We start from the raw sequence: 12,578 nt of genomic DNA, 5'->3' as shown, positions 1-12,578 counted from the left end.
TCCCCAGTCTTAAACTCCATCCCTCTAGCAATGAAGGACAAAACTCCATTTGCCTTCTTAATCACCTGTTGCACCTGTAAACCATCTTTTTGCAACTCATGCACCAACACACCCAGGTCTCTTTGCACAGCAGCATGTTTTAATATTTTATCATTTAGATAATAATTCCTTTTGCTGTTATTCCTACCAAAATGGATAACCTCACATTTGTCAACAATGTATTCCATCTGCCAGACCCTAGCCCATTCACTTAACCTGTCCAAATCCCTCTGCAGACTTCCGGTATCCTCTGCACTTTTTGCTTTACCACTCATCTTAGTGTCGTCTGCAAACTTGGACACATTGCACTTGGTCCCCAACTCCAAATCATCTATGTAAATTGTGTACAATTGTGGGCCCAACACTGATCCTTGAGGGACACCACTAGCTACTGATTGCCAACCAGAAAAACATCCCTTAATCCCCACTCTTTGCTTTTTATTAATTACCCAATCCTCTATCCATGCTACTACTTTACTCTTAACACCATGCATCTTTATCTTATGCAGCAACCTTTTGTGTGGCACCTTGTCAAAAGCTTTCTGCAAACCCAGATATACCACATCCATTGGCTCCCCATTATCTCCCGCACTGGTAATGTCCTCAAAAAATTCCACTAAATTAGTTAGGCGCAACCTGCCCTTTATGAACCCATGCTGCGTCTGCCCAATGGGACAATTTCCATCCAGATGCCTCGCTATTTCTTCCTTGATGATATGTTCCAGCATCTTCCCTGCTACCGAAGGTAAGCTAACTGCCTTATATTCACCCGCTTTCTGCCGACCTCCTTTTTAAACAGTGGTGTCACGTTTGCTAATTTCCAATCCGCCGGGACCACCCCAGAGTCTAGTGAATTTTGGTAAATTATCACTAGTGCATTTGCAATTTCCCTAGCCATCTCTTTTTACACTCTGGGATGCATTCTATCAGGGCCAGGAGACTTGTCTACCTTTAGCCCCATTAGCTTGCCCATCACTACCTCCTTAGTGATAACAATCACCTCAAGGTCATCACCTGTCATAGCCTCATTTCTATCAGTCACTGGCATGTTATTTGTGTCTTCCACTGTGAAGACCGACCCAAAAAACCTGTTCAGTTCCTCAGTCATTTCCTCATCTCCCATTATTAAATCTCCCTTCTCATCCTCTAAAGGACCAATATTTATCTTACCCACTTGTTTTTGTTTTACATATTTGTAGAAACATTTACTATCTGTTTTCATATTCTGAGCAAGTTTACTCTCATAATCTATCTTACTCTTCTTTATAGTTTTTTTAGTAGCTTTCTGTTGCCCCCTAAAGATTTTCCAGTCCTCTAGTCTCCCACTAATCTTTGCCACTTTGTATGCTCTTTCCTTCAATTTGATACTCTCCCTTATTTCCTTTGATATCCACGGTCGATTTTCCCTTTTTCTACCGTCCTTCCTTTTTGTTGGTATAAACCTTTGCTGAGCACTGTGAAAAATCGCTTGGAAGGTTCTCCACTGTTCCTCAACTGTTTCACCATAAAGTCTTTGCTCCCAGTCTACCTTAGCTAGCTCTTCTCTCATCCCATTGTAATCGCCTTTGTTTAAGCACAAAACTCTTGTGTTTGATTTTACCTTCTCACCCTCTATCTGTATTTTGAATTCCACCATATTGTGATCGCTCCTTCTGAGAGGATCCCTAACTATGAGATCATTAATCAATCCTGTCTCATTACACAGGACCAGATCTAGGACCGCTTGTTCCCTCGTAGGTTCCATTACATACTGTTCTGGGAAACTATCGCGGATACATTCTATAAACCCTTCCTCAAGGCTGCCTTGACCGACCTGGTTAAACTAATCAACATGTAGATTAAAATCCCCCATGATGACTGCTGTACCATTTCTACATGCATCAGTTAATTCTTTGTTTATTGCCTGCCCCACCATAATGTTACTATTTGGTGGCCTATACACTACTTCTATCAGTGACTTTTTTGCCTTATTATTCCTGATTTCCACCCAAATGGATTCAACCTTATCCTCCATAGCACCGATGTCATCCCTTACTGTTGCCCGAATGTCTGCCTTAAATAACAGAGCTACACCACCTCCCTTACCATCCACTCTGTCCTTCCGAATAGTTTGATATCCTTGTAAATATAACTCCCAGTCGTGACCATCCTTTAACCATGTTTCAGTAATGGCCACTAAATCATGATCATTCACGATGATTTGCGCCATCAACTCATTTACCTTATTCCGAACACTGTGAGCATTCAGGTAAAGTACACTTATGTTGGCTTTTATACCTCTGTTTTGAATCTTAACACCTTGATCAGTAACCTCTCCTAAGTTATTTTTTCGCTTAACTATTCTCCTAATTTTCCTTGTCGTTGAACCCATATCTTCATATAACAACCTGCCGCGTTGCTTTCCATTTATGTTTTTACTTCCCGTTTTATTCCTTTTAGTATTACTGGGCCTATTCACTGAGCTCCCCTCAGTCACTGTAGCTTGTACTGTCGCCATTTTTGATTTTTGACTATGGCTTCTCTGCCTTACACTTTCCCCCTTACTGCCTTTTGTTTCTGTCCCTGTTTTACTACCTTCCAACTTCCTGCATCGGTTCCCATCCCCCTGCCACTATTTCAGGGACCCTCTCCCAATTACAGGGGTCCCTGCGGGCGGGGTGGAGTCTGATAGGGGAGGGGTGAGCAGGCAGTGCATTGTGGGGGTTGGCGTTGCCCTCAGATTGGCTTGGATGGGCTCAGACTGTCTCTATCAGCGTGGCCCGGACATGGTGGACCTTGGGGTCTGCCAAGGGGGGTAACATCTTATGGGAGTTGCTCCCTTGGTCCACTGCGATGTCCTGCACGCCAGGGCCATGCTGGTAGAGACCACAAGTGATCCATGCCGAAGTGATTCTGGGTCCAGGGGACCGGAGAATCACGGAGGGCCGGAGCACAGGTTACCGGGCCCGCTAAACCCATTTTCATTCATTTTCACCCCCCCCATTAGCACGCGGTCGGCGCCCGCCATCGATCCTGATTTTCCTCCCGCCGCCCAATTTGCCACCCCGTCAGGGAATGCGACCCAGGCTTCATGGGATGGAGAATCCAGCCCATGATCTGTTGAGCTAGGGTTCCATTCTGGATTTGCCCCCCCTCCAGTAGTAACACCAACTGTGATCATAACAAAGTGTAAACGGGAATTAAGGATGGTTTTTTAAAGTTCACCCACCATCTTGAACCTGAAATGTTTATTTTCCAGCCACCTATGGATTTCAACGGAGGGTTAAACTGCCAGAGGTGTAAAATCTGTAATCCAATTCTTTGCGTTCCCTACATGGTGAGTTAGTTTAAAATTGCTGCAAAGAGCAGCTTAAAAGGAAATCAGCCAACAAAGGAAAGAAAACAGGGACATCTTACCCGTGCCATTGGTCCACGACTAACTTGGAAGGTAATCTCCAGATGATTTTGGGTTTTGGTTTGCCTGTAGCTGAACAGTGAAGCTGCAGTTTATCTCCATAGTTCACTTTGGTGTTACTCGCAGAAATGGAAACAATCTTCGGGATCTCCTGTTTACGTTCCACCACTAAGCTGACAACTCTCCTCTCTGATCCAGTCGAACTTGTAGCTATACATTCGTAATTCCCGCTGTCAGATGGAGTTAAGGATTTGACATAAAGAGTTCCATTGGTAAAGGCAAATAATTTTGTGTTGACGAACTGCAAAGGTTTGATTTCGGTGCCATCAAAGAGCGTCCAGTGGACTGTGGGTGGAGGTGTCCCCAGTGCAGTGCAGGCCATCCTGATGTTCTGCCCTACTTGCCCTTTTATGCTCTGGTGTCTTGCTTCCAGGATAGCCGGGGGCTGAGCGACCACCTGCATCCTCACCGTGATTGTATCAATCCCAGCAGGATTACTGGCCACACACCTGTAATTCCCTCGATCGTACACAGTTACTGCTTTAATCCTGAGGGCGCCATCAGCAGATACCGAGACTCTCCCGTTAAATGGGCTGCTGTTTCTCACCATGGTCCTGTTGGAGAGGATCCAAGAGATTGTTGGGGCTGGCCTTCCCTGAGATCGGCACTTCATCTCCACTGGGTAACCAGCATGGACTGTGATGTCCTTCATTCGAGGCTCCAGTATCTTGGAAGGGTAAGACACCACAGACAGAGTAACAAGAAGTTGTTCTGAGCCGTGCGGGTTCGCGGCTGTGCAAAGGTACTGTCCGCGGTCCTGAACCTTTATTTTCTGAATGGACAGTGTGCCATTTGGAAACACCTCAAATTTATTGCCACGTTTGGCTTTAGCTGTGATTGTTGCACCTATAACGAGAAACAAAGATTTATATTAAACAAACAAACATTTAATATGGTATCACAATAATGAAATACTATACTACATAAAATCTATAACTCAGTACCGCACCATATAAAAGACATTACTGTCTATAATAGGCTCAACTTCGCAGCATATTGTAATTCAATAATTACAACCTGCAGGTTCTTTGGAAATTATTTGTGTTGCTTCAAATGTCAACAAAGTAAACAGGAAGAAGATGAGGTGAGTGAAGATTTAAATTTAAAACTTAAAATTGAACATTGTGTGAAATTGTGGGCAGCATGGTGGTTTGGGTAGCATAGTGGTTACCACAGTTGCTTCACAGCCCCAGGGTCCCAGGTTCGATTCCCGGCTTGGTTCACTGTCTGTGCGGAGTCTGCATGTTCTCCCCGTGTCTGCGTGGGTTTCCTCCAGGTGCTCCGGTTTCCTCCCACAGTCCAAAGATGTGCAGGTTAGGTGGATTGGCCATGCTAAATTGCCCTTAGTGTTCAAAATTGCCCTTCGTGTTGGGTGGGGTTACTGGGTTATGGGGATAGGGTGGAGATGTGGGCTTGGGTAGGGTGCTCTTTCCAAGAGCTGGTGCAGACTCGATGGGCCGAATGGCCTCCTTCTGCACTATAAATTCTATGAAATAATAGCGGTGAAATATCAAAGTGATTCAAAGCACCCTGGATCCCTATTGAATCATGGCACCCTATAGATACAGAAACATGGAACCCTATAGAATCATGAAGCCCTATAGAATCATCCCACCCTATAGACATAGAATCATGGAATCCGATAGAATCATTGTACCCTGGCGAATCGTGGAACCATGTAGAGGTTTATTTCATACATCCAGGCAATAAGAGGTAAGGTAGACCTGTGGCTAATTTATCATTTGAGCAAACGAGATGTTGTGAGCTCATAATCCCATCCAACAAATTGGGGCAAATGAGTTCAATAAATCTCGTAAAACTCCAAGTGGTTCATAGGTGCCCTTAAGGATGTGATCCATCGCCCTTGCCAGTCAGGCCTACATGAGACTCCAATCCCACACTACATGATTGACTGTTTAATCCCTCAGAATAACCAAGAGTAACCAGTAAAGATTGCCTTCATGTGCTTCCATATACCAAGACACTATGAGATTGGTGAAATCTTCCACTGTTTCCAGATGGGTATATATGTGGCTTAACAGTAAAACATGTTGATTGAACTGTTGATACCTGGTCACATATTCAAATATATCAGTTGCAAGCTTGTTAAGGCTGCTATACATCATATCACACGTATGAAACCAATAGATGGAGAGAATAGTTGGTAGCTAGCAATGCCCATGCACAGAGTTGGCAAGATCACAAGAAAGCTTTGTTCAGTTTTACAAGCTCCACTCTTGTAGGAAACTTTGAGAGAACAAGCAGAGGTGCATAGTTTCTCAAAAACCTGAGGGAAGCTCCTTTTAAGTATCAGTGGGCTAGAAGGTACAAAACAAGACACTGCGCACTATTTAAACTCAGTTTAGTGGATCACTGAAGGAAGACTTTTTGTAGTCCCAAGGGATGTGACAGGACCTTTTCCAAGAGATCTCAAGCCATTGGATTATGAATCACGCCTGATTGGACTCACAATGTCATTTTTGCATCTCTTTCATTGAAACAACTTCCCACAAGTGGCATCATAACGTATAACTGCCCTAAGACATGATTGAAGCTTGCATGCACAAATGAATAATTGAGTGAATGAACGAGTAAGTGAATGAGTAAATAAATGAGTAAATGAATGAAGGAGTGCTTTGACTATTCAAATATGGAAACCCAATAAGGAAGCATCTCTCAATCCCAAAGTCACCAATGATTCAATAACGCTTACCTGTTGAGATTTTCGTCCAGCTTATGAAGGGGGTTGGATTTCCAGTTGCCTCACATGGTATCAATGCATCAGAATCTGCAAGGACGGTGAAACTGGCTGTGTTTCCACTGATCAGCCTGGGTTTGGAGGGAAGGTTTCCAGCCATGGGGCCCACTGCGATGGCGTTAGATGATGAAGGTTTGGACTTGTTGGGAAAGTCATCTTTGTTCTCTATGGTGTTTTCAAGATCTATGTCTAAATTGGGAGATGCGGCCCTATCTTTATTTTGCCCCTCTGCAGAACTCGGAGATGTCTGCCATTGGATCCCACCAGTTGTTTGCAAGGTGCTTATGACTCTGGTGTGGGCGTTTTGCCGAAATGACTGATCTATCCTGGATGTTGGGGGCAGAGTTTGCATGCGTCTTGGAGGCGCAGGCGTGGTAAACTTGTGCAAGGTGATGCGGAATCTGGGCACACTCCTGGCGGGTACCTTGGCAGTGGTCAGTGACTGGGTGGAGGTGGCAGTCACAGTTGCAGAATGCACATTTGATTCCGTGGATGGCGCGGCGGTTGGGGTGGCACTGGCTGTTTCGGTAGCTGGGGGCGCCATTGCCATTTTGGTGGGAGGAATTTTCTTTCTGATGGTAGACAGTCTAGTTGCCTTTGTGGTGATCGTTGCTTGAAGCATTGTAGTTATGATTCCCCGTGATGTTGTTTTGGAAATAGGCGAGGTTGGGATTAGTGGATTGGTTGTTGCTAGTGTGCTTACAGTTGGCTGGCTGGTAAGGCTGTTGCTGGGTAGATGTAGAATCCTAGAGATATACTGATTTGTGAGCGTAGCTGGATTTACCCCAGCCGTGCTCAGAAGCTGCTTGTTTGATTGTACACCATCGGTGGTGGTGCCAGTTGAAATAGCAACACGAAGAGGTGCACTGGTGGTGGTTGTGATAGTGGGAGGTGATGGGATCCTAGGTTTTGTCGTGTGAGTCTTCATACTTTCAGCTGCTGACACTACCAAGCGATTACGAATCATGGTTTGCCATGCACGGTGCCTTGTTCTGCTAATCTTGCTGGGTCTCCTTCGGCGGAATCCCATTCTACGAGTCGCACGGGTTGCCTGGGCAGTGGTTGCTGTGGTGGATACAGTCTCTGTTATGAAGGGAATGGTAGTAACTGTTATTGGGAGACTTGTGGTTGAAGGAGGGTGTGTGGAAGCAATAGGGGGCTTTGTGGTTGGCTTAACTGTGTAGCTCTTGAGGTTGGGTGTGGAGAACAGGGGCTCATTCGAGTCTCCTGCTGCCTGTGGGGTCATCACACTGCGAGGGGTACTTGTTAAAATGATGGCTACATTGGGACCAGCGGTTGTGGTGGTGGAACTCTGGATGGGTTTACGAAGCCTTCGAAGAACATCCTTCTGATTGCTTACTCCAAAAAGCCTATTCCAAGGGATTTTTCCACGAACAATCTTGGAGGATCTTGTTGTTGGCTCAGCAGTAGTCACGGCAGTTGTAAAGGGAAAGCCAACATGAAATGGTCTTTTTGGCAGAGGCTCGGTAGCATATGTTGTTCTGGAAATTGTCTTGGGGAGCTGTGTAGTGGTTTTCGAGTCAGGGGTTTGTGTCCCAGTATCAGTCCAGGCCACCCACTGTGGCTCAAATGACTTGAGAGATGCAGAAGAAGAACTGATGGTGGTAACAACCACTCTTTGCGTGCCCTGCTTATGAGAAGTTCTGGTGTGTTTGGTTGCGGTTTCACCAGCACCTGGATCTCCAGATTTATGGCTGTGTATTTGCATGACTTTGGTACTTGCTCCATTTAGCACTGGGGCCGGTTGTGGAACTGGAGGTCTTGCTGGGACCGCGGTGACAGAGGGCATGTGATTTGGGCTGGTAGCTTCTGAATGTGCCAGCGTGGGTGCTGCCATTCTCCCCTGAGCTGGCCTCCTCAGCCCGGGCCTCACAATCCTGTACTTGTGTCTCCGTAAGCCTGGCCTACCAAAGCGACGCCTAGAGGGGAACTTTCCTCGCCAACCAAACCGCCGTGGTTTGGAAACTGGAGCACCAGTAGTGGCTTCTCTTATAATGTGAATCTGCTGAGTAAGGATGGTGGACAGAGACGAGGACAGTGGGGATGTGATTTTCTGAGTGGTCTTAAGTAAAATTTGGTTCCCATCCTCTTTGGCCATGGTGATTGTGGTAATATGAGTGTGATAGTCACGTACACTTGCAGTCTCACTCTGAGGGATCACTGCAGGGTCCGTCTTTTCTGTTGCGTATGCTACTGATGACGTATCTTCCCTTGAGATGTCTGTGGATAATGCAGTGGGTGTCGTAGTTGGAATGTAACGGGTGTCCATGATATTACCGGAAGCCATCACCTGCAATTCATCATTTGTCTCGGTCGATTTAGATTCATGGGGAGTTGAAGTTGTCCTCGGGGATGTGACTCTGATAGGTTCCGTTTTGTAAATGTGCTTTGGTGCCTTTGGGAACAGATTGGCCTCTGTCACTGCTTTCAGAATTGGGGGCACTGCAGCTTTTGTGTCTGGTTCTGTTGTGTGAAATGGCGTTGCAGGAAGTGACTTTGACAGAGGAACCATTGCTGTCGACCTCTCATCGACCGGGAATAGCCGAGTACTTGAAACTGCCGTAGGCTGTTTGGTTGTTACCACCAGCAGTTCTTCTTCTTCTGCATCTTTCAGGTCATCCCCTGATGTTTCGCCCTCATTGACGGATGAGTCAGAAGACAAATCTTTTACATGAGGTTTAACCGTGATCTTCCGTGTTGCGGTTTTTGTTGCAACATTCTTCCTAACCTTCTTCAGATACTCGGCCCAATGCTGGGGGTCTACTCTCATTCCAGGCTGCTTCAATCTTCTACGTTTGGACCGCCACCGCATTTTCGAACCACTGCCGTTAATTCTTCTCCTGGGTGTTATTAAGACTGCCGTGCTTGTTCTTGGTTGAGATGTGAGCAGTGTACTGCTGGTAGTGGAATAGTATGCCTCATCTTCTGATGACTTCTGATAAGGTAACTGACTAGGCTCCTCTTTCCAATCTTCTGACTCCAGCAAGTCTTCCTCGCTCTCCCCGGAACCAAAGTCTTCTTCTGCTGCATCGTTACGTTCTGCGTTTTCCTCTGAAGAAGAAATTCTGGAGCCAGTGACCGTTAACTGTAACGCCAAGAGATCAATCCCGTAACGGTTTGCAGCCAAACACCTGTAATAGCCACTGTCCCTGGCTGTTAGCCTTTGTATCTTTAAAGTCCCGTTTGGGGTTATCTCCTTATTCCCCGTTGTTTGCTGTAATACTCTATGGTCAGGAAGAACCCAACTAATAGATGCATTTGGGATTCCAGTTGCTTGGCAGGGGAAATGTATTGAGTCGCCACCAGATTTAGAAATGTAAGGCCCATTGATGTAATTCTCTGCAACACTGGGGTCCAGAATGGTCACCCTGAAGCTGAGAACATCTGCATCCTGGTAATTGGTTCCCACACAGTGATAAATGCCAGTGTCATAGAGGTCAGCCATCTTTAAAAGGAATTTGCCACCTGCACTGATTGAAATCCGACTGTCCTCGCTGTTGTAGGGAGCTCGGACTTTGCTGCCATCGGGAAGTATCCATTCAATGACGGGCTTGGGGTCACCAATGGCTTGGCATTCGAGCTCCACTGTCCCACCTACCACCACAAAGCGTTCCGTTCTTGCACCGTTTGCTTTTTTTATCATCACCCAGCTATTTTTCCCAGGTTTGACGTCCAGGTTTTTCAACCTAACCTGGACATCCAGGTGGTACTTGATTTGCAAAACATTTAGTGTTGTCCGGGTCCTGTCCATCTGCAGGGTGATTTCTTCCTGCATCAGCCAAGCAGGATCTGCCCTGATCTGCATTTCTATGTCAGTAAACTGGTGCAGGGCCATGGCCGCTGACTGTTTGTAAAGATAGCTCATGTAAGGCGTCTTGCTGAGCAGTGCGTCCCTCTCAAGCTTTAGAGGCGAGTCAGTGTACAGCGCCAAGATGCCCCAGAGCTGCTGGATCTGCTCGTAGTCAACATGGCAGACTAGGAAGGTGGAAAAAGAAGCGTTTAACAGCACATAACCTTCTTTTTGATCCAGGGCCGTCTGTGGCGTTCTCAACGGTCTGTGAACATTGCAGGTTATTTCACAACCATTCCCAGATTGATCGCTCATGTTCAAGCTCATTTGACCTAACGGTGCCACAAAGTCCTTGGCATTAATGGCAGCGTAGTCCCCCTCTTCCTGCAAAGTGCTGTTTCTGATTTTCAGCGGGGAATGGATTTTTGGTGGCACGCAAGCAAACACAGAGGGCGGCAGCTGCAAGATATCCTTGCCCCTCGAGACACTTGGGGTCGTGCACAGGGGGCAAATTTGACCACTTGGGTAGTTCCGGTCCCGTTTGCACTTGATTGCTCCTGGGGGGAAAAAAAGTCAGCAGTATTATTCTGGGAAACTCAGATTTCGTCTGTTTCGGTTTACAAGCATTATTGAGCCAAGAAAGAGAAATTAATTATCTGTTAAGTGCATGTTCTCATACATTTTATTGGGAGCCAAAGTTCAATGAATTGGGAATGCATTGGATTCAGATGTATAATAAGAAAGCAAGATCAATTGTCTTTCAGATTCCATTTCACATCTTCCATACATTCTTGCCTAATTGACTGTGTTTTCTGCCAAGTCATCATGTTGACATTTATTTAGCCTGCTGTTTAACTGGAAGCTCACTCAGAAAACACGCACATCGAAAACTGGAGTTCAACTGATTTCCACTTAAAACAATATGGGAGGGAGTCTCCCAGTTGCCAAGTTAAATTGCAACTCTTGGATCAAAGCACTTACAAACCTACTTTGCTTTAAATGAGAAATTGGCAGTATAGTCATCTTGTGGAAAAATGCAAAGACAAGTTTGGGCATTCCAAAATTAAGTGATACTGTCAAGTACAAGACAGAGAAACGTAGAATGACTACGGTGCAGAAGGACACCATTCAGCCCATCGAATCGGCACCGTCCGTTTCCAGGCCCACTCCCTCACCCTATCCCCGTAACCCAGTAACTCCACCTAACCTTTTGGACACTAACGGGCAATTTCAAGTGGCCAATCCACCTATCCTCCACGTCTTTGGACTGTGGGAGGAAACCCAGAGGAAACCCACGTGGACATGGGGAGAATGTACAAACTCCACACAGTCACCCAAGGCTGGAATGGAACCGGGGTCTCTGTGAGGCAGCAGCGATTTTATATGAGTTCAACATCAGCCCCTTGCTCTTGTGCTCCACGCCCCTATCAACAAAGCCCAGGATACTGTATGCTTTATTGACCGCTTTCTCAACCTGTCTTGCTAACTTCAATGACGTATGCACATACATAGCCATGTCCCTCCATGCTAGCGTGCCGCTCAATAGTTGATAGAGCAACTATCACTAGGAATAAGTTGGAAGCTTCCTCTAAACCAGACATTTATTAATTATATTCATGTTAAAAATGTCTCTTGTTTTACAAATGTGATGATATACTGAAAAATATAGTTGGGAAAACAGGTAAGGAGCATACTTCACTCGAAAAAAAGGCATCTCGTCACTGAACTTTCACACATAATGCTTGAAATTCAATACAACATAATCTATCCGTGTGTGATACATTAAACTTTTTTGGGTATAGGTATAGTTTTAAGTGAGTTAAACTTAATGTTTCTGTGCCTGGGAGGATAAAACCTGTAGTTAGATTCATGCTGGACAAAGGTGTTTGTATGTGTGGGGGTTGGCTAAGTTCCAATTGTGATTCTATTCCAGATTTTAACCACTCAACAGTGTGGTTATTTTTGGGTTTTTTTTTATTGCAATTACTTTAAAGCTGTTCACTCTCGTTCTCGTTTCTTTCACGAATGGGGACAGTTTCTCCCTATGTACTCTGTCCAGATCCCTCATGATTTTCATTACCTCTATCCAACTTCCTCTCAGTCTTCTTTTCTCAAAAGGAAAACACTCCTACCTTCTCCAACCTATCTTCATTACTCAGGTTCTTGATCCCTGGAATCATTCTCGTGAATTTTTTCCGCTCTCTCTTCAATACCCTTCAGATCTCGTCTAAAGTGCGGTGCCCAGAATTGGATGTAACACTCCAGCTGAAGGCAAATTAGTTTTTTATACGGGTTCAACATCAGCCCCTTGCTCTTGTGCTCCACGCCCCTCTCAACAAAGCCCAGGATACTGTATGCTTTATTGACCGCTTTCTCAACCTGCCTTGCTAACTTCAATCACGTATGCACATACATAGCCATGTCCCTCTGCTCATAAAATCATAGAATTTACAGTGCAGAAGGAGGCCATTTGGCCCATCGAGTCTGCACTGGCCCTTGGAAAGATCATCCTACTT

The 12,578-nt window shown here is 45.5% G+C and overlaps 1 protein-coding gene across 4 annotated transcripts in view; it reads right to left on the bottom strand.

Moving 5' to 3' along the window:
- The window catches only part of igsf10 (immunoglobulin superfamily, member 10), a 45,193-nt gene that overhangs the window by 16,432 nt on the left and 16,183 nt on the right, over positions 1–12,578 (bottom strand). For all 4 annotated transcript variants that reach the window (XM_072473826.1, XM_072473824.1, XM_072473827.1 and 1 more), the window contains 2 exons: positions 6,207–10,619; positions 3,436–4,339 (listed from right to left, as the gene is read on the bottom strand). In XM_072473826.1, coding sequence (XP_072329927.1) covers positions 3,436–4,339; positions 6,207–10,619 — 5,317 coding nt within the window. The remainder of the gene's footprint in view (positions 1–3,435; positions 4,340–6,206; positions 10,620–12,578) is intronic.

The sequence above is a fragment of the Scyliorhinus torazame genome, chromosome 14 (assembly GCF_047496885.1).
Source record: "Scyliorhinus torazame isolate Kashiwa2021f chromosome 14, sScyTor2.1, whole genome shotgun sequence".
In the NCBI taxonomy this organism is placed as follows: Eukaryota; Metazoa; Chordata; class Chondrichthyes; order Carcharhiniformes; family Scyliorhinidae; genus Scyliorhinus; species Scyliorhinus torazame.
The sequence above is the reverse complement of the archived record's forward strand: the minus strand, read 5'-3'. Positions and strand labels throughout refer to the sequence as shown.